This window comes from Pongo pygmaeus, chromosome 3 (assembly GCF_028885625.2).
Source record: "Pongo pygmaeus isolate AG05252 chromosome 3, NHGRI_mPonPyg2-v2.0_pri, whole genome shotgun sequence".
NCBI classification, from domain to species: Eukaryota; Metazoa; Chordata; class Mammalia; order Primates; family Hominidae; genus Pongo; species Pongo pygmaeus.
Window position 1 is genome coordinate 87684930 of NC_072376.2, and position 27323 is coordinate 87712252.

Sequence of the window (27323 nt, forward strand, 5' to 3'; positions counted from 1 at the left end):
TGTATTTTAAGAAAAACTAACTGTAACTGCATAGTACTCTCACAATGACAAAGTAGGCATTTTCACTGATTTTTATCCATTTTAAAGCAATAGTTTACAAAATGAAAACATAAGCCACCATTGTTATTTACATTGCCAAGCTGATGAGGGAAATTTTCTCCTTATAGTAATGCTTCAGTCAATAAACAAAAAATGAATAATAGAATATCACCATTTTTCAACTCCTAGTAATGGATCTAAGACAATGATCATCACTGGCTACCAGTCATTATGTGTCTCCTAATTAGAAAACACAACATAACCTGCAAGTTGTCTTAGCAAAAATATAACTTAAATTTGATCTGGAGCTTCTGGATCAAGCTACTTGTTCACAGGAAACACAGGAACTAGAAGAACACAGTAAATGATAGTATAGGAATGCAAAATCTAGAATGTGGAAAACTCTGTAGGACAAACAAACCAGTTCCCTAACAAATAAATAGCAGGAAAAAAAAAGAGTAGGGAGGTAAGGAAGAATCCTATAGATTAAAAGAAACATGAGACACATAGATTAATTGCAACAAATAGGCCTGAATTGTCCAACTCAGTAGCCACTACCCACATGTGGCTAGTCCAAACTGAAGTGTGCAAAATACACACCAGATTTCAAAGACTTCGTATGAAAAAATATATATAAAATATCTTATTAGAATATTTTAACTGATGTGTTGACATAATAATGATAACATTTTGGTACATTGGCTTAAAACAACAAATTAATTTCACTTTTACTTTTTAAATCAAAAATAAAAATTCATATGTGGCTTATATTGCATCTCTATGACAGTATTGCTATTATTTGGATTCTGATTTAAATACACAAATAATATATATATAAAATAGTTAATTACTTTAGGTTTGATCATGGTATTGTGATTATGCTTTTAAAAATTTTTAAATAGTCCTTATCTTTTATAGCTACATATGAAATATACAGGGATGGAATGATATTATGACCAGGATTTGCTTTAAAATAATGTGATGGGGAAAAGTGGATAAGAGTATAGATAAATAAGAGTGGTCATGAGTTGGTCATGTGGAAATAAATAGGAAATTCACTGTATTAGTCTCTCCACTTTTGCATATGTTTGACATTTTCCATGATAAAAAGTTAGAAGGGAGTGGGTGAGGCTACAACTGTGAGCATACTTTTTAGAACTAGGAGCAAGACGGTAAGTAGTCTGCCACAGCAACAGACCCCAGACCTGGTATGCTTCACTGTAGACTCCTTATAGGCTACCCCATCCTTGATTTCAAACCCTTCTGTGCTCAACCTCCTTTCTGGTATTTAGCTTTTACTTTGGAAAGGCATCCTTGACTTAATTATCTTACCCCAGACCTTCTTTCTGGCTGATGGACCTTAACTTTGTGTTTATTATTTCTGGTAACAAATTCCCCCAAAACGTGGTGAATGAAAACAACAATCATTTTATTATTATTTCTTCTGATCCTGGGGGTTGACTAGGTTGAGCTGGGCAGTTCTCACTAGGAGTTTGTCATGTAGTTACAATCAGGAGGTGATTGAGGCTAGAGCCATTCAAAAGCTTCCTCACTCATAAGTCTGTCACTTAATGCCAGCTGTTGGTTGGGATGTCAGTTCAGGCTGTCAGCCAGAACACCTATACATGGGTTTTCCGTGTGACACGGGCCTCCTCACCGTATGGTGGCTAGGTTTCAAGAGCTCACATCCCAATAGTATCCCAGGTAATAAGTCTATCACCTTTATGCCATAGTCTAGAAAACATCACTTCAACCATAGTCACCAACCCACCAACATTCAAGGGTAGAAAACATAGGTCCCACCTTTTGATGGAAGGAGTGCCAATATCACATTGGAAATGAGCGTGTGGAACAGGATCCCCCTTGGTCTACACATTTATTTCTCTGGCTCTGACTAGTTTCCAATTATTAGCACGCCAAACAGCACTTTTTCTGCTTAGAACTATCATCTATCTGATCCTGCTCAGCTTGCACATCATTCTAGCCACTGGTACTGCTTGCCCACAGACTTCTGCCTTTACCTCTTAACCCCCTCTATTCCTCCTTCATCATGTCTTGTCTGCTCCAAAATGTATAAGGACATAACATTAGAAAATAACATTGGCCATATACTCTTGAAAATACCCTAATTTTACAAATCTGACCCAAGAAATACAAACAGGCTGATATGAAATACAGTGAAAATAAACATGCTTAATTAAATTTTAAAACTAGTCAATGACTGTGCATTCTTAATGTCTGGTTTATGTCATTATTATATAATGAACAATAAAAGTGCTCAATGTCAGTGTCCCGGAAAAGCTCTTACTTTTAAGTACCAGGTAGAAAAAAAAAATCATTCTACATAGAAGATCCCTATCACCAGAAACATTATGGCACCCTCTGCTGTCAGGAAACAAAGTTTAAAGGTACCCTGTGTTCATTTTCCCTGCAGGATTCTCCAGCATCCTGTTCCCATAGGCTGCCAATCATCTTATCCAGATGTAAAAGCATAATTTGGAGAAGTACAGAAAAGCAAGGGGCTTAATGCAGGCAAGATATTAAAGGTAAAGGTAAAAAATAAAAACACATCAGTGTATGTAGTTCAATGTAAATAAGTCTGAAAGAGGAAAAGAAGCTTTGTATAGAACCTCAAGAGGTAGCCAATCAAAAACATAATATAGCTACCCTTGTCTAAGCCCTTTATATAAGTAGTTAATCTTGACAAATTGCCCATGAAACATAGAAAGGTTAAATATAGCCCAAGATCACACAGCAAGTAAATGGCAGAACCAAGATACAAACCCCAGAAATCTGTCTCTAGAGCCTGTATCTTTAACCACTCTGCTCTACTGCCTAATAAATAGCTATGACTACTAATGGGAAAAAAACTTCCTTAAGTATATCAAGAACTACTATTAGGTATTATTGCCATTACCTAAAATTGGCTGTCAGGAAAATTTCTTGCCCCGCATAAAGCAGAGAAAAAGTAATTCAAGTCTCCCATCCCCAGTTAAGCCATTCTGAAGTTTAAGATTACTTTCCCTTCTAAATTTAGAAAGAAATTTGTTCTTTGGAGAAATCAAAATGTATTACACTAATCTCAAAAGTAATTTCTCTCATCACAACCTCATTAAAATCTGTCTGCTCTTACAGAGAATGGATTCCTCCTATAGCAGGCTCAAAGCTTGTGCAACCTGATTGTTTAATCCACCAACCAACCAGTCAACTGAGCAGTCACTCAGGATGTTCCAAATCCAAAGACTGGTTCACTAACCCAGTGAAACCTATAGTAAAGTAGGGAGCCTTTCCTAATGAAGGACGGAGCAACTAGTTCTCTTCCTCCACAGAATAATGAGCCAAATAGTTCTGCACCAGAATGAGAGGGATGCTCAAAAGGTTGGAGAGCTCTGAGCTGCAGACTGAATGAAGCAGGACAAAATTCCTGGTATGGTGGTAGAAGAACATCATGTTCAGTGAGACTCTGTAGGCAGAGTAAGGATCAAGGCCATATCCACTCAAGGCCATCTGTCCCTGGTCGGACTTCCAAGTCACCCTTGCTCAGAAACCAGGTGATAACAGTAGGGCCTAGACTCTGTTCCAGTCACTGGAGACATGATGGAATTGGTACAGTCCACTAGGAGCACACGTTGGAAACCACCTCAATGCTACAAACAGGAAGAGCATGAACCCTAATATCTATTGATGGTCCAGTCACTGTGCCACTGCAGGCACAGTCACTAGTGCTTCAGACTTTCCCTTATTTAAACCTCACAATAAAAACCCCATAAGGCTGTGACCAATATCCCTATTTCAGACAGAGGAAAGTGTCTAAGAAATTAAGAACTGACCCAAGGTTACACAGCAGTATGGACAGAATTTGAACTTCTGTCTCTTTCCATAGTCCAAGCCATTTCTATCAAGCTGCCCATGCAACAATTAATGACGTTGGGCAACTATGATAGTTGTTGCTGACTCCTCCCCTGAAATTTTAGACTGGCCTACAAGCCAAATGTTTGCATATAAAAATACACCTAGATTGTGATGCTATTTTAACACTAGGAAGTACAGCTTGGGAAGGATACCTCTCCTACTTACTCCAAGTTTTCTATTCTTCTCTCATATTCCTGTTTCCCTGTTCCAATCCCAGACCATCTCTCTTGAGCTGTATGTTTTGGGTAGGTGTTTCTCAAAGAAGACCACCCTATTTATGCCAGCCTCCAAGGTATTCATATACAGAACCTTAAAGGATAATGATACAGAAAATAAAGAGAAACTCTTCCTTTGCAGACCTTCTAAGAAAGCTTGGACAAGTAAATTGAAGTTTGCTGGGCTTCAATTTGGCCAAGCAAAACCAGAGTGAGTTGGACTATATGATCTCTAATTCCCTTCCAGCTTTAGAGTCTGTAATTCTATTATTTTTAATTAAATCCACTAATCTTCACAATAAAGTAACCACAAAGAAAGATATCAACTTATAAAGAGGTCAAAAGCAAAAGAGACAGATTAATTCTGACAAATACTGCTTTGTGCCTAGGACATCAATGTGATTTTTTTTTTAAATGCACAGATTTACATTGACTGGTATTACTTCATTCTTGAGATGACAGAGTGGAAGGCAGGCCTTGACTGATGCCACAGCCAACTATCTCTGGAGGTCAGGTCAGTTTTAGAATCTATACCAGAAAGAGGTTATTTATCTCATGCTTCACGAGTTACCTTTGGCCCACAGGCTCTGATTACCTTCTATCCATAGGATGTCAGGGCAATACTAGGGCTGTCTCAGGGTCTTTGGAGTGAGGGATTTCTCCATTTTCTTGACTCAGCTAATTGAACAGAAAAGTCTTCCCCCTTTAGAAGTATTGGAAAGAAAGCCTCCCTCTTTCACGGCTCCACCATTCATCCCACCCCATCAGACAAGGGAGTAACTTGGCAAGATTTGGGGGAAAAGGCATTTCATATGCATGGTCTAGGCCCCTTTCTAGGATCTAGCCTTTCCCCAGGCAGCTGCAGTGCTTAGACTCACTCCTCCCTTCCCCAGGGTAGATCCTACCCTGTGGGGAGGAAGGTCTTCAGTCAGCGACTATGTGGGTATGTTCAATTTAGAGCAAGGAAGAGCAAACTCAGTTTGGCCTTGGTTCCAAGCCACAATCTCTTTTCCAGCTTTATCATCAATATCTGACTCTCATATCTACTTCACAATTGATTCAGAACTTGATTCAGAACTTCAGAAGAGGATTATACCCCCTTAAAACTTTAAGAGAAGGTACTGATCATATTGAGTTCAATTATAAGGCACTGTACTAAGTGCTCTAAAGTAATTCAGAATTCAACAAAGGAGATTAGTGTGCAAATAATCTAAGCAAGGCAGAATGTAATAAATCCCAGTCATAGATTCAAGCAGATGCGGTTGGGATGCCAAGTAGGAGGTGGGGAGAGAGGATGGGGAACAATAGTCCAGGACAATCAGGATAGGTTTCCAAAGGAAATCTTTTGATGTTGTAACCAGGCCCCAAGAGAAGACCCAGAACCGTACCTGCGTGTCAAGATTCTGCAGGCTCAGGCAGGCTCAGCTCCTCAGTGTCCCCATACATTTGTAAAATATGAAGTCAATGGCCAAGTCCCACCTAAGCCCATTCTACTGGCAATGGTTGGAATTACAGTAGCCTCTAGACAGGCTAAACTGTTTTTTGCCATTCTTAGCTCATTCTGAATTCTCTTACTCTAGAAAAATAGAATACGTAAGATGAGGAAAAGGACAGAGTGAAAATGGGACAGAATAGTTGGAAGGAGGTGGGTGATTACAAGAAGTTTTGACTCCCAATTTGAACATATGTTGTTTGCCTCAGGAAAAATAAAAGTGCAACCAGCCTGACACTTTGATCCTGATCAGAGGTTTACAAGATTAAATATTTGGCATGCCTAAAGGACAAAATCTGGTCAAGAACAATTGTATCACATATCACAGACTGGGCCTCTTTGCTAATTGACATCTACAGAAATTTAAGCTTGACTACTTATTCTAAAATAGAGAATACATAAGTCACAGGTTTACACACCTCCCAAAGACTATACCTTTGTGGTACCTATGCGTCAGAACCAAGGCAAAAAGTTATCAAGAGTCTATTTCTAAAAACCCCTTACTTATTGAGCCCACTTAACATGGATGTTAGAAATCAGTCAATGCACTCCTCTAGCACTTTCTATCAGACACAGCCACTTCTCCTAGTGCAGGAACAACTTGAGGTCACTCTATGTCTTACTCATTTTTTAATAACCCAGCTCTGTACATAATTGGTGCAAAATAAATGTTTGTTAAATGAAATAAGGGAATCAAACAACCAGATTCCAGCATGAATTAATTAATCCCTATGTGTCCTAGTTTTAGAAAGTGTGATACCATCACATTTCAATCAATATGTTCTAGATTAAACATTTCTGAATTTTTGTGAATATGTGTACCTACACTCACCCTTGTAATCACATCCTTACATATGGTGAAAACTTGGAACACATTATGCTTTATATCTCACTAGAAATTCAACAAATTCTTATTAGTATCTATAAAGCAAGGTACTACAAGAGATGAAGGCTCCATCACTGTCCTCAAAACGTAATAGGCTCTTTTTCTCATCCCCAGTCCCACTGGGTTAGTGTCCTTCCACAGCCCACCTTAGCTCTCATCACGCTGTTATCTCCTATGTTTGTCCTCCACAAGCCAACTGCCAGAGGGCTTTCAGGGTCACAATTGTAGCTCTGCCCTGCAGTTTTATCCAATGGTAAGCTTTATATAAATTGTTTTTATACATTGTTGAAATGAGGAGGGGAATGGCAAAAATTGAACCACAATAAAGGAAATGGTTAAGTCCTTTAAGACTGGTACAAAGTACTATAGAGTTTAGAAGAGAGAAAGGTTACAAAAGAATCTGGATATTAATTAACATTCATTATGTAACATTCATTAACATTAACATTCCAAGCCACAGTCTCCTTTCACAATCAGGGATATAGGCCTGTAATTTTCTTTTCTTATAGTGTCCTTGTCTGGCTTTGGTATCAGGGTAATGCTGGCTTCATAAAATGAGTTTGGAAGTATTTCCTGTTCAACTTTTTGGAAGAGTTTGAGGATTGGTATTAGCCCTTCTTTAAATGTTTGGTAGAATTCCACTATGAAGTCATCTGTTCCTGGCTTTTCTTTGATGGGAGACTAATTAGATTCTATGTTTTTACTTGCTGGTCTGCTCAGATTTTCTATTTCTTCCTGATTCAGTCTTGAATCAAGACTTGGTAGGTTGTATGTTTCTAGGAATTTATCCATTCCTTCTAAGTTATCCAATTTGTAGGCATAGTTAGCAGTAGTTGATAGTAAAGAAAGTAAACCCTGAGCTGGTCCATGAAGAATAGGCAGGTTTCTGGCCAGGTGCGGTGGCTCATGCCTGTAATTCCAGCACTTTGGGAGGCTGAGGTGAGTAGATCACCTGAGGTCAGGAGTTCGAGACCAGCCTGGCCAACATGGTGAAACCCTGTCCCTATTAAAAATACAAAAGTTAGCCTGGTGTGGTGGCAGGTGCCTGTAATCCCAGCTACTCGCAAGGCTGAGACAGGAGAATCGCTTGAAACCGGAAGGCGGAGGTTGCAGTGAGCCGAGATTGTGCCACTGCACTCTAGCCTGTGCGAAAGAGCAAAACTCTGTCTCAAACACACACAAACACACACACACACACACAAAGAATAGGCAGATTTCTGACAACCTTTCCTTAAGAAATGTTGCTCCATGAGGGAAGCATATGTGCCAAGGCAAGGTGCAAAAATTAAGAGGAGGCATGTTTAAGAAATATACATAAGGAAATAATGAAAAATAAAACTGAAAAGTTTGGAATAATATTTGTAAAAACTTAAAAATGAGGAATCTAGGCCTAGTCAGATACACAGCGGGGAATCTGTACATTATTTTGACCAAAACTGTAACACATTTAAGCTTAGGAAAAGTAATTTGGCAGGATGAATAATAAGGGAGAGAGAAAGTGAAACTGAATGTAGGAAGACTAGGTTGGTATGAGAACAAAAACAGATGTATAAGAACAAACAAAGGACAAAAGGCAGACCTGTCAATGTATTAACTGAACGTGAGGAAAAATTCACATGAAAATTACCATAGGAAAAAAGTTCACTTAGTAAGAAACAAATTCAGATGAATACAATGCAAACAGTAAACATTTTAAATAAATTTAAACAGAGTTGATTACAGTAGCCCCTCAGTATCCCTGAGTTCCGCATCTATGGATTCAACCAACCATGGACAAAAAAAAAAAAAACAACAACAAATCTACAAAGTTTCAAAAAGCAAAGCTTGAATTTACCATGTGCTAATACTATGTTAAATCCACACAAATGAAGTGATGTGTAGGCACTGTATTAGGTATTATAAGTAATCTAGAGATTATTTCAAGTATGCAGGAGGATATCCATAGGTTATAGGCAAACACTACACCATTTTATATAAGAGACTTGAGCATTCACAGGTTTTGGTATCCTCAGAGGGTCCTGGAACCAATCCCCACAGATACCACAGGTCGACTGCATTTAAAGTGGCATAGGATACTTTGAAAAATAAACAAAATTGATAAACCTTTATCCAGACTAAGAAAAAAAGAATGTTAAAATAAGTAAACTCAGAAATGAAAGTGGAGACACTACAACTGATACTACAAAATGCCAAGGATCATAAGAGACTATTATTAAAAATTATATATCTACAAGTTGGATAACTCAGGAGAAATGGATAAATTCCTAGAAACAAACAATCTAGCAAGACTGAATCCAGAAGAAACAGAAAACCTGAACAAAGAAGAAGATTGAATGAATAATAAAAAAATCTCCCATCAAAGAAAAGCCCAAGATCAGATGGCTGCATGGCAGAATTCTACCAAACATTTAAAGAGGAGCTAATACCAATCCTTCTCAAACTCTTCCAAAATTTTGAAGGAGGAATACTTCCAAACTCACTTTATGAGACCAGAATTACCCTGATATGAAAACCTAACAAGGACATTACAAAAAAAGAAAAATTACAGGCCAATATCCCTGATAAACATCAATGCAAAAATCTTCAACAAAATACCAGCAAACTAAATTCAACAGCATATTAAACAGATCATTCACCATGATCAAGTGGGATTTATCCCTGGGATGCAAGAATGGGCCAACATATGCAAATCAATAAATACAACATACCATATTAACAGAGTGCAGCACAAAAACCATTTGATCATTTCAATAGATGCAGAAAAAGCATTTGAAAAATTCAACAGCATTTCATGGTAAAAACACTCAACAAATTAGGCATAGAGGGAATGTACCTCAACACAATTAAGGCCATATATGAAAAGCCCACAGCTAACCTCATACTCAATAGTGAAAAGCTGAAAGCTATTTTTTTTTTTTTTTTTTTGAGACAGAGTCTCTCTCTGTCGCCCAGGCTGGAGTGCAATGGAGCAATCTTGGCTCACTGCAAGCTCCGCCTCCCGGGTTCCGGTGATTCTCCTGCCTCAGCCTCCTGAGTAGCTGGGATTACAGGCGCCCGCCACCACACCAGGCTAATTTTTGTATTTTTAGTAGAGACGGGGTTTCACCAAGTTGGCCAGGATGGTCTCGATCTCCTGACTTCATGATCCGCCCACCTCAGCCTCCCAAAGTGCTGGGATTACAGGCGTGAGCCACAATGTTTGGCCCTAAAATTAGTAGCATTTATTTATACTGACAATGAACCATTGAAAAAGTAAGAAATCAATCTGATTTTCAATAGCATCAAAAAATACTTAGGAGTAAATTGAATCAAATAAGTGAAAGATCTGTATACTGAAAACTATAAAACACTGATGAAAGAAATAGTAGACAACCCAAATAGATGAAAAGGTATCCTGTGTTCCTGGATTGGAAGAATATTGTTGTATTAGTCCGTTCTTGCATTGCTATAAAGAAATACCTGAAAATGGTTAATTTATAAAGAAAAAAGGTTTAATTGTCTCATGGTTCTGCAGGTTGTACAGGAAATATGATGCTGGTATCTGCTTCTTGGGAGGCCTCAGGAAACTTTCAATCATAGCAGGAAGTGAAGGGGAAGCAGGCACATCTTACATGGCTAGCACAGAAGGAGGGTGAGGAGGTGCCACACACTTTTAAATGACCAGATCTCGTGAGAGCTCTGTCACAAGCACCAAAAGGGGAAATCCAGCTCCATGATGCAATCACCTCCCACCAGGCCCAACCTCCACATTGAGGATTACAATAGAACATGAGATTTTGGTGGGGACACAGATCCAAACCATAGCCATTGTTAAAATGTCCATACTAGCCAAAACAATCTACAGGTTCAATCCAATCCCTGCAGTGTGACAGGTCCCCCACAAGGTTGCTTAAGGGTCTATGTCCACTGCCCAAATCCTGAAGGCTGGGCGATGAGCCAACACCATGGTGTCCAGGCAAGGAGCACGTGTCCCTGAGAATCTAAATATTCTAGAGAGTATCTGAGAACATACCAAGAAAAACAGTCTTATTGCTCAAACACAATAGGCAAAGAGCCAGGAAATTAGCTTAAAAGCAGTTTAGAGATGGGAGGTGGCACAGAGCTCTAGTGGTGTCCTGTTGCCATCCAAGACTCTCCTGTAAATAAGTCCTAATAAACTCATCTGCTCCTCAAGCTGGACTTGTCCCAGTCATTCTTTGGTCTCTCGGCTCCTTCCCTCTTTGAGTTGGAACATTACAGTCCCAGGTTTTTCTCATAACAACCCCTATCAAAATTCCAATGTCATTTTTCACAAAAATAGAAATATCAATACCATAATTTGTATGGTACCAGAGAAGACCTGAATAGCCAAAGCAATCTTAAACATAAAGAACAAAGTTGGAGGCATCATACTACCTGACTTCAAAATCTATTATAAAACGACAGTAATCAAAACAGCATGATACTGGCATAAAGACAGATATGTTGACTAGTGGAACAGGAGAGCCCAGAAATAAACCAACACACCTATAGTCAATTGACTTTCAATAAATATGCCAACACTACACAATGAAGCCAGTCTCTTCAATAAATGGTGTTGGTAAAACTGAATATACACTTGCAGAATGAAATTGGATCCTTATCTCACACCACATATAAAAATCAACTCAAAATCGTTTAAAGACTTAAACATAAGACCTGAAACTATAAAACTACGAGAACAAAACATAGGGGAAATGCTCCACAACACTGGTCTGGGCAAAGTTTTCTTGGATATAACCCCAAGGACACAGACAACAAAAAATACATGGGGCTGCGTCAAACTAAAAAGCTTCTGCATAGTGAAGGGAATGATAGAATGAAGAGACAAACCATGAATTTGAAGAAAATATTTATAAATCATACATCTGATAAGGGGCTAATATCCAAAATACATAAGGTACTCAAGCCACTAATAAGAAAATGAACTCAATTAAAACATGGGCAAAGGATGTAAATAGATATTCCTAAAAAAGATACAAATGGCCAACAAATATATGAAAAGATGCTCATCATTGCTAATTAGAAAAATGCAAATTAACACAAGGTATGACCTTACACCTGTTAGAATTACTATTATCAAAATGATAAAAGTGTTGACAGGGTGTGGAGAAAAGGGAACACTTGTGCACTGACGTTGGGAAAGTAAATTAAGACAGCCAGTATTAAAATCAGCATGGAGACAGAAAACTAAAAATAGAATTACCATATGATCCAGCAATCCCACTTCTGGACATATAGCTAAAGGAACTGAAGTCAGTGTGTCAAAGAAGTATCTGTACCGCCATGTTCACTGCAGCATTATTCACAACAGCTAAGATATGGAAGCAACCTTAATGTCCACCATCATATGAATGAAAACAAAATGTGGCATATATACTCAGTGGAATACTATTCAGCCCTATACAAGAAAGAAATCCTGTCACTTGTGACAGGAACCTGGAAGACATTATACTAAATGAAATAACCCAGGCACAAAAAGGTAAATACTATGTGATCTCAGCTATCTGTGCAATCTAAAAAAAGGTGAACTCATAGAAGTAGAATGGTGGTTACCAGAGGCTGGGAGAGAGAAGCGGATGGGAAAAGGGGAGATGCTGATCAAAGGGTACAAAATATCAGACAAGAGGAATAAACTTTACTGATCTATTACACAGAATGGTGAGTATAATAAATAATGCATTGTACATTTCAAAAATATTGAGTAGATTTTAAGTGTTGATTTTTTTACCACAAAAAATGGTATGAGGCAATAAATTTATTACATTGATTTAATCATTCTACACTGTAAACATGTATCAAAACATCACATTGTACTCCATATATATAATATATGCAATCATCAAAATTTTAATAACACAAAGGACAAAAGAAAAATCAAGTGGCATAGTTTTGAACAACTCACATTTCAAATTAATTCATTTCAAATTAAACTATTCAACTAGTGAATACCTATTAAGTGCCAGGCACTTATAAAATAAGTTGGCTCTTTAGTACTTAGTAAATTTATTTTGATGCATGACCAAAATAAAAGGGAAATTTAACATGTATACCATATGAAAATAGGTTTTAGTGAAGAAATAAAAACTGAGTTTGATTTTAAAATCTATGACACTATAAACAAACTACTACTTCAAACATGAGCTAAAGTTAATTCATACAGAGCTCTATATACTGGTTAAGAAGACCCCAGAAACTAAGAAATGAACAACTTGATATACACTTATTTTTTTTGATACATACATCTTTAATGATAAAAGAAGCTGAGATACTATGCACCAAAAAATTCATAAGGGTATTGTTATTTTACTTTTTTCAAAAACAATACAAATAAACTATAGATACAAATTCTGTGGCAGGGCAACCTGACTTATTTCAGGGACATATAATTCTAGTGTACTTAAGATCCGTCTAAGTATTTAACATTCCTGTAAGCGTTATAAAAAATAGGAAAAGAATGAAGTTGTCTGTTAAAATGTTAACAGTAGTTCTCTCTGAAAGAAGGGATTGTTCAGAGATTTTGACCTTCTTTCTTACAGAGGTATAACCTACACTTATGAAATCAGAAAAAATATTTAAGGGTAAGATTATGTAAGTTTTGCATACTGAATGGTAAGGGATGTAGATTTTATTCTGATTGTGAATGAGAATTGTTGAAGGATTTTAATCATCGAGTTAACGTGTCATGAACAAATACTTGAAGCAACCCTGGGTACCGAAGCCTAGAGACTTTGAGTGCATTTGAAAATCGCTTCAAGTACATGACTGGACAGCATAAACAAGTGATTGCATATGTACTCTGCATTATTTTGGACATGATTGGATCCTAAGTTAAAGAAACAATCAGATTGTGAAATAAGACTTTATAACTAGAGTCACCTAAAAAATGAAAGGTTAATCTATCAAATCATGAGCTCTTCAATGATACAGATGACTAGCTGTGAGGGGTATTTTAGCAAAATGGAAGTTTAGGTCAAAAGCAATGTGGTAAAAGTGGGTTTGGAGTCAGACTTGGATCTGATTCCCAACTCCAACATATAGTGTCTGTTATTTACCCCCAATGTGTCATTTTAACCTCTAAACCTCAGCTTTCTTGTCTATGAGGACAACACTTACCCCACAGAATCATTGTAGTAATTAATGCTAATGCATGACCCAGTACAGATGTTGAAAACAGAAGAGGCTTATTATTATATACTTACTCCTATTTAAAGATCCAATGATTCAATGATTAAAAACAATAACATGATTCGTTTGGCAGAATAATACCAAACATAAAAAGTAATACATCTGGACCAAGCACAGTGGCTCATGCCTGTAATCCTAGCCCTTGGAAGGCGGAGGTAGGAGAAATGCTTGAGCCCAGGAGTTCAAGACCAGCCTGGACAACACACTGAGACTCTGTTTCTACAAAACAATCAAAAATTAGCTGGGCATGGTGGCACACACCTGTAGTCCCAACTACTCAGGAGGCTGAGGTGGAAGGATCAGTTCAGCCCAGGAAGTCAAGGATGCAGTGAGCTACAATCACTTCACTACACTCTAGCCTAAATGATAGAGCAAAACCACTTCAAAAAAAAGTATTAGATCTGGAAAACTAGTCTTTCCTTATCTGTATACTAATTGGTAATACCCAGGAACATCCTTTCCCAAATGAAGATCAGCACTGCTGCTCTGGCCAGGCCAAGGAAACAGATGAAGGGAAAGAACATAAGAAGAGTGGAATACAGAAAACAAGAAGGTGGGATAAAATAAAGATCTGAGTCCCAAACTGCTGCCTTTATCCAGGTGAATAAATTTCAACAAAAGAATAAATAAATGTGCCAGAACTCTTAGGCTTTCTAGTTAAAAGGCTAACTTCCTTATTCACAGAAGATTCAAATAGCTCAAAGTTGGAAATACAACTGGTGCTCAATAGGTACTTATCAACTGATAAGTGTACATTTTACTTCCTAGCCTAATGGTAAAGCTATTACGGAGATAATACTGTCAAAGTCGGCTGGATCATCAAACATATTTGTTCACTTTTTTCCTGAAGTAGGAGATATATTTAATTCCACTACATGAGCCCAAAAAAGTATTATGAAATCAGAGATCTTGCCAGGAATTTCCCATGCCCTTCCCACTCAACCATCCCCTATTTTCACACGCTTAGGGAAGAAATATTCTATTCATTTACAGTAAGACATCCACTCCTTGCATAAAGAAAAATGAGTACATTGATCAAATATGAGGAACACTAGAATGTACTGCTGTGAGGACAAGGACTTTTATCTTTATTGTTCACTGTTGTCTCTACAGCACCTAGAAACATTATCTGCCACATAGCAGTTGCTCAATAAATACTTGCTAAATGAAGGAATAATGAATGACTCTTTGAAGAAATAATTTTGGGCAACCTAAAAAAACTGTTTTCAATGTTGATGTTTTTATTAAGGCTTTGGAAGAGTCTTACTATTTTACATAATAATTTTCCCAACTACTTTTACAGAATACCTCAAAAGAAAGAAAATTTCTTTTACATTATAGAACTGATGATACTGTCCTAATTGAGCCAAACATAGAAAACTTTGGAAAAAACTTTCCATAAAACACTGTTTCAATATAATTTTATTAGCAGTTATTACATCAAAATTCACATTTAGAGGATCCAGAGGACTGTCTTAGAAAATTCCAAAGCATATTTAATTAGGTTTTAACAGTAAGGGAGAACTTAATATAACACAGCCCTTAAAAAGTCAAGAATACTACTGAAAATTAAGTGCAGTTCTATCAAGAACTAGAAATGAACTGCGTGCATAGTGTCACTTAAAGCAAAGTTTCATGAAAATATAATACACTTCTATGAATGTATCAGTGGCAAACATCATTGGCTTCCAAAAAACTGACACTAAAGGAATTTCCAATCAAAACACAAGCACAGTGGCTTTCATTCAATATAGAGCTATGATAATTCTATCAAGAGACCCTGAATCCTTACATACTTGTAATATGATTTTATGCTGTGACACTAGTACAAAACACATCAACTCTAATGCATAGATGATGACACATGATAACACGATACCAAGGAAAGCCTTTTTCTATATCAGAAAATGCCAAGTTCTCCAGTACTGCGTATGTTCGTCATTGCTGATCCAGTGAAATTCTACGTCCTCCAGCTTGAGCAGTATTATAGGATTCACAAATCTTACATTTCATGCCTAATATATGAAACTGAACAGTGGATCGTCCATTACAGTCATTGCAGAGAATCTGAAAAGAGATTAATTCAAATTAAGTATTTTAAACCTTATAAATACAAGTAGCATTGTCTGCTCATAATCCCTTGAAAACCATATTAAAGATGTGAAAATACATACGTAAGTCTAAACATTTCCAAAAGTAGAAATTTCTTTTTATTTTTTCACTGAAAACTCTAAAAAGCTATTAAGGTGGCTCTGAATTCAGAAAATGAAAAGGCAGATTTGAGCAAAAAAAAAGCTTATTTTAAAATAGTTTCCAAATATTAAATAGTATAAATAGTACAAGCCAGAAAATTAACCTAGGCATAATCAGATGAATACCTGATACTTATAATTCAAAATAACAACATGATTTCATTATTTTTCAGTCAGAAATGTATCTCAGTTAATAAAACCAAAATTTTTACACAAATAATATTTTTGCTTATTTTTTAGGTTTAGTATACTATTCTCTGTCTTCTCTGCCTTAGGAATAAATTAAATTCCAAAAAGAGTGTTCCTAAAATTGAGTAAATACAGAGGCTCTTCGCTCATCCCTACAGTAACAATAAGATGCCGTTTAAGAATTAATTTCTTCTAGTGCCAAGAACCTGAAAAATAACAAAGCTGTTAACCTGAAAATCAATACATTACTATGCAAGAAAAGCACCAGTTTTTGAATAGTCACACTACAATAAGCAGAAAATTTCCAAATTTGCTCTAAATTATAATTTGGAAAATAATTATTTAAAAAATGTGATCTAAATGGAGAAAGTGGATTAGTGGTTGCCTAGGCCTGGGGCGTTAGGGAATGACTGCTAATAGGTACGAGCGTTTCCTTTTTGGGATGATGAAAGTGTTCTAAAATTGTGGTGATGTTTGCATAACTACATGAATATTTTAAAAAGCACCAAATTGTACAATTTAAATGAATGAACTGTATAATATGTGAATTGTATCTTAATGAAGCCATTATTTCAAAAAATTATCTACATGGAACACAGCACACTTCGGCCTTTAGTCAATCACATGATTATCGGTTAGTATTCCAAAAGTGATTTTTCATTGCCCTAACAATTTAATTATCCACATGAATTATGAAACACTCCAGTGTAAATAAAACAAAAAATAATTTTCATTTGGCTTTGCTACGTGGTTTTTATCCTCATATGCTGAAGTATCTGAAGATGTTCAGAAAATGTGTAATATAACCAAAAATTATCTAGCCAGAAAACTAGGCTTTCCCATTCTAATCTAAAACTCAATACCATGTATGGCTGAGAAGAGACAGCAACACATCTTAATTAAAGGAAAAAAGATGATCACTCTCCATAAGCCAAAAGGCACAGAAACAACCTTTTATGCTTTAGGTTGCAAGCTAATTGCAACCAAATAAAGAAAGTCAAGACCCTCTGAATCTATTCTGGTTCAGGGCTGCCTGATTCACAAATTGTTTCTCAATTAAGTTCTGTTAAATTTAATTTGTGTAAGGTTTTGCTTCAAACAGCTGGCATCAGAAGTAGGATTTGAAGTACAGCTTTCAGTGACCGCCAGGAGCACCAAGGGGACCCAGTAAGGTACCGTTAGGCCCTTTGTGTCCACTGCTCTCTCGCAGCCATACATGGTAAGTTCTCAGATTCTAAAGCTCTGCGGATTTGTGTTTTGAGCTATCCAAGTTTTTCTGAACACATTTTCTATCTGAACTGAATTCAGAAGTCGCAACAAAAACTGGACTGGGTCCAGGATCCAACTGCCTTGGATCTAGCTAAAGACCTCTTATGTCTGACTGGGTCAGGCAGAAGCACAGTAAATGGCAAAACAGCAGGGGATGCAAATTTTGGCTTTTGGAAATTCACAGGGTTTTTTGTGTCCTGCCCTCTTCAATTCTTCTTCTTGCAAGTTTAAGTAGGGAAAAATCACTGGTTAAGTTTACCAAGGAAATATGAGAGCCAAAGCCAAGATTCAAGGTGAAAATGGGATCCTTAATTTCTGAAGAACTGAGCAATCTACCTTCTGGATCTGCCTACATTTACAAGTTTAAGTATTAGGCCCCAGAAGCAGCACTTTTTAAACATTTTATAGAAGGATAAAATGCCATTTGCTTATAGAAATGGCAAAACCTTACTAAAAGTAATTTAAAATTATAATGGAACGTCCCAAATGAACACTTAAAACTACACTTTAAGAAATGCATTTGACGATGGCCATAAGGAGCTGTTAAAAACCAAACCAAAAAAAAAAAGTGCATTTGAAAATGAGGACTCCCAAATTAGACTCATCTAAGAATGCCTATTGAGTGAAGCTTCTAAAAATATTTCAATATTTTTATTGCCTTAAAAAAAAGATGTTTTAAAAGGCAAATAAAAAGCTTCACTGATAAGAGAAATTAAATCTACTAGCCTTTTGGCTTAGTTACTATACTGCCCTGAAGGCTAAAAGAAAGCTAGCCTGGATAAAATGTTTATAAAATATAGGCCCTCAGGTAAAGCTGACTTGCCTCTTTTTCAGATCTATCCATACTGTGCCCAGGCATGGACATGGACACTAAGATACTTCTGTTTAATTTTTTAGTAAACTGCAAACAATAAAAAAGAACGCTTTCTTTCCCCTACTGTCTTAGTGGGCTCCACTCTGAACTCAGTAATTTTAGCTAAGAAACAGTAGTTAAATTTTTAAAAACCATCTATGGAACTAAAGTATACCTTTCTGGCATTCAACTGGCTATACTGAAGGCTATCCTGAAACCCTTTTGGTAAAATCAATATATATCTATAAAGGAAATTTCCATTTCTAAAGGTGTCTGTCTGTGTACATTAGGAACTCTTATCACATTTTAAATTTACATGGTAAGTCATACCTTTGTTTAAGGTGACTGGCCATCTTGTCTTAACTTTTACTCACACCATTTTTTCCTTGGTTTGAGCAAATGATGGTACAATATTTACGTCTAAAGTCTTAGCTGTGTGCTTTTGAGATATACATTTTCTACCTTGTTTGACCTAAGAATTGGCCCTTTAGAAATGCATATTTAGGGCTGCCTAGCTAACAATTGCTTAGGGAAATGAAACTAACCTGTTGGAAAACTGATAGTCTGAATGGGGAACAGAAAAACTATTTAAAACCCAGCAAATGAGAACCCTTTAGGAAAGCTCTAAGATCTGCTTCTGCCTGTCTGTATTCCTATAGGTGTTATGCGTATGTGATAACATTTGGTAAATAAAGCCAGTTTTATATTGTTAGTAAAAACTGAATGGCTTCAGAGGTGTCTGTTGAATATAATTCAACACTTGCTTGATTTGACTGTGAGCTTGTTTTGGGTTTTGAACCTCTAGATTCTGAAGTCTGGCTAGGTGAGGCCTGGGTACATGTTCTCAGTGCCTAGACCTGTAACTACAAGGCAGAATCAAGCCCACTAGGGCTTCTTCTTCCCTGACTTAGCTTTGCCCCCTGGCTATTCTAGGAGGGGTTCCATCCTCCAGGCATCATCTTTACAGCTCTGTCTTCTGTTCAAAGCTCTGTAAGTGGTACATAAATTCAGGACTCAGACAGGCTCTGCCCTTCATAGCCCTCCTGGTTGACATATGGCTACTTGAGACTCAAGGTGACTGAGAAAACATTAGGGAGGGTACACCTGTGTCCTAATTTCAAATTTTTTTCAGTAATTTAAAATCTTATAGTCATATGTTTAAGTAAATAATCATAAAACTTTTAAGTCATTTGTAAGTTAAAATGCTAAAACATTAATTATAAGTTTAAGTTTATATACTTTGGCATCTTATTTTTATATAGTATACAAAAGCTAAATATATTTAGATATCTTAATAAATAATAATTTAAGGAAACATCCTTCCAAAAAGTTAAAATGGCTTCCATCTATAAATACTGATACAAAACAGTTCAAAATTACTTCCTAGGGTTTTCACTGGAAATTAGGATTACTAAGAGTTAAAACTGCAGTTAATATATGTAATTAAAACTACTAGATGTAAGAAAAACAATTCCCTATATGGAGTGTAAAAACAAGCAAGATATACTTTTGGTGAGACAAGTTGCAAAGGCATGTGCTTAAAAAAATTCAGCTTTAGGAGGCCAAGGCAGGCAGATCACAAGGTCAGGAGTTTGAGATCAGCCTGGCCAATATGGTGAAACCCCATCTCTACTAAAAGTACAAAAATCAGCCAGGCATGGTGGTGTGCGCTTGTAGTCCCAGCTACTCGGGAGGCTGAGGCAGAAGAATTGCTTAAACCCTGAAGGCGGAGGTTGCAGTGAGCCAAGATTGCTCCACTGCACTCCAGCCTGGGTGACAGAGCAAGACTCCATCTAAAAAAAAAAATTTGGTCTAGTTTGAAGTTACTTAACGGTTGTTTCAAATTGAAGGAATAAAAAAGTGTAGATTAAAATACAGAACGTTCAAAAGAAAGAATTTTAAAAGTTTATAAGGGAATATAAAAGATTTATGGAACTCTTACACGGTAAAAAACTGACAGATTGGATGGATTTGTTTATAAGGTTTTACTAAAATTAGCTTTAGTCCTAACAATACAAAGGTAAAATCTGGTTTTCTCTCTTGAACAAAGATTTCATGTAGTATTAATAAGACAGTAAAATATTTTTGTTTACTTTTTGGGTAAACTTCAAACAATAAAAAGAGGAGACAAGGGGAAACATTTTATCGCACGCTGTCTCAGGACTTTTGATTGTTTAGAAAACTGAGTTTCAAAGAGTAAAGGTTTTTGCTTTTTAAAACCTGTTAATTCTCATTTTGGCTATATAAATGACTATTATTTTACAGTGACTTGTGATCCTATTTTGGTCAAGTGTTTTAAATCTTCGACACACTTGACAAGCTTCCCAAAATCAAATTTCAACTTCAAAATTAAGTCTTTTTTTTTTTTTACCTCTAACTTTGGCATGCTACAAAGGGCCCCTGCAGCATCCAAAAGAGAGATAAAAAGGATTATTTGATCTGTTAAATTACATAGGAAGCACTGTCAAATAAGAAATGATATTTAACCTTTGTGTTATATTTTTATTAAGATTTATTCCAAAATTATATGAGATTCTAAAATTCTTTATGTCGGGGTATGTGCTATCAGTCTTAATTATGGTTACTGTGTTATTGCAGGCCACAGAAATAACAAAATTTCCTTGTCAATCATGTCTTTAACTATAACCATTTTAAGTTGTTTCCACAGTTAACTGCTTAATTCTGATGCAGTTTCTCTGAAAACTAGACAAGCAAGCAAAATTCTACAGTACTGTGTCTTCAAGGAGGTTCATGAAAGGATGCAAAGGACCCTGACAACCTCTCTTAAATACAGACTTCTGACAACTTTAGGACTTGGACTGGATAACAATTCCTAGAACTGTAATGGAGAGACTGACTGGTTTATAAAACTGCTAACCCAAGCAGGATAAAAATTAATTGAATACCAAGAAAATACTTTGCCAGATTTTCACACTAAAGCAGCCAGTACTGAAATTGTTTAGATTTCAATCAACTCCACAATCCAAGTCAAATTACCTATAATAACCCTTCAGTTATCAGTGGTAGGCACCTAACCTGGTATTTAAGAGGACACAAATCCAATGTTAAGCGTGGACTCATGGAGAACCTGGACAGCCACCTGGCCCTTCCTAAATCCTTAAAGCTTCCATTATTAAAAGTTCTGCATTCCAGCCAGGCAAGGTGGCTCATGCATATAATCCCAGCACTTTGGGAGACCGAGGCAGGCAGATCACGAGGTCAGGAGTTCGAGACCAGCCTGGCCAACATGGTGAAACACCGACTCTACTAAAAACAAAAATTAGCCAGGCGTGGTGGCGGGCACCTGTAATCCCAGCTACTCGGGAGGGTGAGACAGGAGAATCGCTTGAACCCTGGAGGCAGAGGTTGCAGTGAGCAGAGATTGTGCCACTGCACTCCAGCCTGCACAACAAGAGCAAGACTCTGTCTAAAAAAAAAAAAAAAAAAGTCTGCATTCCATGGCTCACCATGGAAAAGATAAAATATTCCAAATTTTATATGTATATATAAAATTTATATATATTGCTAAATTGCTAAATAATTTATGACCAATGTTTGCTTTGTCGAAACCATAATCTTGGGAAGACAATCAAAACTTCAAGTACATTTCTGCTACCTGATGGGCCATTTAAGTATTTATAGAGGGATTACATTCAATTGTCATTTTGAGTGCATGTTTTCTGGTTGTATAGAAGGTATCCCATGCAAGAGGGTTAACTCTATTACAGTACCTAAAAGGTTATTAAAAATTTGTTTCTCTCATGGGACATTCCTAGAGAAATCTCCAGTGACAGAGGTACTTATTTCACTGGACAAGTTGTAAAATAGTTAAATAAGATATTACAGATACAATAGCATTAGGCAAAACTAACTGAATTGACTGGATTGCCTTGGTCAAAGATATTGCAGATTGATATTGCAGATTGATGGTAATCAGATCTACTTGGAGTGGAAAACATAAGTTGACCCCTTACGAAATAATCACTGGAAGGCCTACATACCTAATAATAAATAGAACCTCATGTATCTTCCACTACCAAATTCTGATATGACTAAATGCCGCAAGGCTTTTATGCATTATGCCAAAGTATATTTTCACCAGGTAAAGAAAATTTTGATGGTCCAATGACCAAGAACAATCAAACCCTTCACAATCTACAATCTGGAGATTGGGTCTCTGAGAACAACATCAGAGAAAGACTGCCCTTCCCACCTACACTAAAGCTTCTGGACTTTGAACTTTAGGTTCATTATCTCACAATTCAGAAGGGACCCTCCACACTCTTGGAACTGGACACCCATTAGAGACCTTAAGACAAAGTTAACCAGGAAAGTTTCTCCCCAGAAGCAAGCAGCATTTTAGTGTGGACAGTTTTTTCCCAAGATCATGAATCAAGACTTCTCTGTAATCATGACTCTTATCTCTCAATTTGTTCCTTGCTTATGATTCTGTGAACAACAAGTGAAAAAGGGGTCTCCTGTGTGCACTCCATAAAAATAAGTCTAAGATGGAATAAAAAGGGTAATAAACACTAAAAAACAAAACGTAATCTCAAAAATCAGCAAATATGTTCTCCTGAAATAAATTGTAAAATAATTAAAAATAAAATGTACTTAAAAAGTCCCACCAGTGATCCAACCCTAGTCAGTTATATTACTGACTGACTCTGGCAAGTAATATGTAAACAATTCAGAATAAAGTTTTTGCCTGCCATCTAGTGTTGGGAAAAACTACATAGAAGTATTCTTAAGACTTTTTTTTCCTGATCTGAGCTACTTAACTAAAATTTAAAAATCATTTTGTGCTTTCCATTAATCATCACATTAGCATCTGTGTCAAACCAGTATACTTTTTTTTTTTTTTTTTTGGCAAATTCGAGCAGGAGGACAAAAATAAGAGTGTCAACAAGGAATCTACAAAGTTTTCAGTATTGATTCTACTCACATCCACAGTCATGTTCTGATATTCTGATGGCATAGGAGTCTGTGCTACTTCATCATCCAGCTGTCTCCAATACCTGGTCATATCTAAAGCAGAGTGCATACATAATGGACATCTGTAGCCTCTGAAAGAGACAGAAAGGTTATTCTCCAAATATTAAACAAAGAATATATTAATTCAGGTATACAAGAAGATGCAAGCTAACTGCCCCATGAACCATTCAAAACAGGCATTTTCCTCTATTTCAAGATAATCTCTTAGGAACCTGGGAACTTTCACACTATAAAACTTTTAAATTAATTCCTGTATACTTATTTAAAACTAAGTCTTTTTCCTCAGTACTCTAAAATGGAGAGGAATTAGTCCATATTCTTTGTAGAATATACTTCATATATTTTTATAAACTAATTAAGCTACTCCTTATCTAAACAACCTTAATTTCTTAATACACTCATGCAAAGAGACTGTATTTGTTTAAAATTATTCAGATATTATTTCCTTTCTAAAAATTTGAAAAAAAGAATGCTCTCTCTAGCTCTTCACATTTTTGCTCATCAATCTGTAGGACCAAAATACAGTCTCCTCTTTTCAATTATTTTCATCTAATTTTAATATCCTTTCCACTAATAAAGTCTTAGCTTTAATGATCACTTCACCTACTTTCTTTTAGTTTACTATACTTGGCCAATATAACAACCTAACAAATTTTTAGCAATATTTTTCAGCATTTTTACAACACTATAACTGCATCTGGCAAAAACTGCACTTCCTGGTATATATGGCCAGAAAAAAAAGAGGTAACTATCTCAAATTGTGGGAGGAGACAAGGTTTAAGAGAAACACATGGCAAAAGTGTAGTTCTATATCCAAGACGCTTTGTCTGGTTTTAACAATATTCATCTACGCTACCCATTTCAATATAAATATTGCCATGCCCAATATAGTATAAGTAACAATGTTTGTCCACCTCCCCACACCACACACACAAAAAAATCAAACATCTTACAATTATTTTTAAAATCCCAAACACTCACTCTTTCAACATTTCTTCATAACACGTTCTGAAAGAAAATATAAGATTATTTTAGTAAAACAAAAACTGTCTCCACTATTTTCAAACATCATTGAGAAAAAGATGTTACTTTACCTATGTAAAAGATGTCCACATGGCAAGACATGAGCAACAACACGGGATGTGTGAATGTCCTGTAAATGAAATAAATGTTAGTGCTTGTATGAAGACAATATAAACATCCAAGTATTTTAAATTCAAAAGCTGAGACTTCCAAAGTAAAAAATATTTTAAGCCTACCTCCAAACATATTGGACAATTCTGTCGGGACACATTTTCAATACACTGTTTAAAAGAGAAATTCACATTAACAAAAGCTTAACTAGATTAAAATGTCAGGTATAACAATATTAATAATAAAAATTAACAAAACCAACTTACTAAAAATAATAGCTAACATTAATATATGCTTTTTATATGTCAGAAGAGATTTTTAATAGTTATTTAAATCTCACACTATTTCAGGCTTGGCATATTATCTGATACAATGAAAATGCTCAATAAACATTATTGAGATTACCTTCATTTCACAAATAAGGAAAGTGACTTAGGAATTTAAGACACTTACCCAAGATCCAAAGATAATAAGATTTGGAACCTTTGCATATTATGTATGTTTTGCTCCAAAGCCAGTGACCTAAATTAGTAAGCTCAACTACTTACTAATAATATTGGTAATAATAGTTCATATTATTGAAATTTACTACATGCCATGTTCAGCACAGTACCTGTATAAGATCAATTAAATCTCACAATCCTAGATGAAATAGGCTATGATTGTTATACCATTTTACAGTTAAAGCAGTGGAGGCCTAGAGAAGCTAAGTAACTTCCAAAGTCACACATTAATAAGAGGCAGAATTAAACTGGAGCTCCAGCAGGCTAACTTCAGAGCCAGAGTTCTTAATTTGACAAGATGTAATGTCTGGTTAAATCCAAGGAGGTAAGGGGAAGCACTGTGCCATGGAAGACTCCCAGGTTTTTAACGGAAGCACTTAATAGATGGCAGGACCACTTAGTAATATAGACAATAAAAGATAACTGAAAAACAACATAACAAAAAAACCATAACAAAAAAAGATATAAGTTTTTGAAAGATGACAGTATAGTGGGGAGAAAAACCCTCAAAATAATAAGCTTAATAGTAAGTTTAAAAATCTAGACTGTAATCCTAGCTCTGCTATTTACTAGCCCTTGAGATTTTGGACTAGCCACCGCTTTAGTCTTATGTTTCTTATTTATAAAATAAAATTAATACATATTTCATTTGATTCTAAAGTGCACCTCACACATACATTTTAACATCCCCGCAATTACAACATATCTGATCATCAATGGCATCTCTGAGTTGATGGAATGTAAATACCGAGGTGAGGATGCAATGAATTAGTGTTTGCACACACACTACACATGCTTTGGAAACCAGAACATCATAGAAATGTAATCTATAAGATACTATTGACTCCTGGCTATGTCCATTAGCATGGCTTGCCATCACCCCAAACTCAAGTTTAAAAACCAAACTCAATCTTTTATCTTCAAAAAATTTACAATCTACTAATCAAGTACCGTAAGCTGGAGCTGAAAATCTTCAGAGTCATCTTTACTCTGCCTCATTCTTTTTCCTTAATACCATTACCACATCATATATGTTCATTATTCATCTCAATTTTCCTCACCACTTTACTATTTAGGCCAAGTTCTAGCTAATATTATATTTCTGCAATAACTTATTATCCTTATCTTCTATCGAACCTACTATACTACTAAGTAAATGATTTCAAACAGTCTCTTTCCAATTAATATCTATCTGTCTCTCTCTCTCTCAAGAGCTACAATGTTGCTACTTACACTGTTCTCCCTTATCTGGAATTTCCTATACTTGAACAATTATGATTTACACTTCACTTTACACCAATCCTCCATTCTCTTAATTAAATTCTTACAGTAGATAGAATCAGTACTATAATGTAATACTTTATTAGATTTTTTTTTTAAATAATGAAAAAGGGCCTGGGATTGTGACATAATTCCTACATCCAGATTCAAAATATGTATGTCTTAATTATAAAAAGAAATAGTAAAATATTTTCTGAATTTTCTTAGAATGTTGTGCTAATTAAGTTACACCATTCAGTATTTCTCCTGTTTTAAAGTTATTCTTAAAAGCAGTACCAATGGTAAGAATCCATAAACCAACTTGGAAGTTGCCAACATTATGCTAGTAAGTGATATAAGCATTCTTACACTATAGAGAAGAAAAGGAACTGTAGATCAGATATTCTGAGACACATATTTTAAAATATCTACTTGTTAATACTGCTTTTCAAAAAAGCAATATAGTTGCACTTGGAAATACATGAAAATTAGCATGCTTCCAAAACATATTAGAAGTTAAGCTTGTTTCAAAAACACTGTAATACTTTAAAAATTATACAAACTAAATTATATACCTTGTGTCTTCCTTGAAGATTCATAGCTAGGCATAAGTTACATTTCAAACAATGGAAAAAATCTTCCTTTGGACCAATCCTAGCAAAACACATGAGAGCCAAAAGATTAGATTATTTTTTACTACAGTCATGATTTGTTCATTATGTAAAATACAAGTTTAGTCCCTGTAAAAAAAATTTCCAGCCACAAGGGAGAATATGGGATAAATCCCTATCTCCCCAACATCCCTCTCCAAATGTAAGCACTATACAGAGTGGTATCTACCCTTCTAGGGCTTTCTTTTCTTTTTCTATAAAATTGCAAAAATAGAGAAACACAGACACACACACACACTTCGGGTTTGATTTCTTATATTAATGGATTCTTTCTACAGATGCTGTTCTGCAACTTTTTTTCACTTAATATATTCTGAGGATTTTATGTCTGTCTACACAAAACCACTTCATTCTTCTTAATAGCTACATTAATGGCATGGATGTATACTAATTTTTTTAAATATTCCCTCATAAAGATCATAATTTATGATCTTTAGTTGCTACAAT

The 27323-nt window shown here is 35.8% G+C and overlaps 1 protein-coding gene across 2 annotated transcripts in view; it reads right to left on the reverse strand.

Moving 5' to 3' along the window:
- Positions 1-14971: 14971 nt before the first annotated feature.
- RCHY1 (ring finger and CHY zinc finger domain containing 1) overlaps positions 14972-27323 on the reverse strand; it is a 32079-nt gene continuing 19727 nt past the window's right edge. For both annotated transcript variants that reach the window (XM_054485758.2, XM_054485760.2), the window contains 6 exons: positions 26781-26859; positions 24568-24612; positions 24403-24461; positions 24290-24316; positions 23259-23379; positions 14972-15817 (listed from right to left, as the gene is read on the reverse strand). In XM_054485758.2, the coding sequence (XP_054341733.1) occupies positions 15689-15817; positions 23259-23379; positions 24290-24316; positions 24403-24461; positions 24568-24612; positions 26781-26859 (460 nt within the window). In that variant the 3' untranslated portion in view covers positions 14972-15688. The remainder of the gene's footprint in view (positions 15818-23258; positions 23380-24289; positions 24317-24402; positions 24462-24567; positions 24613-26780; positions 26860-27323) is intronic.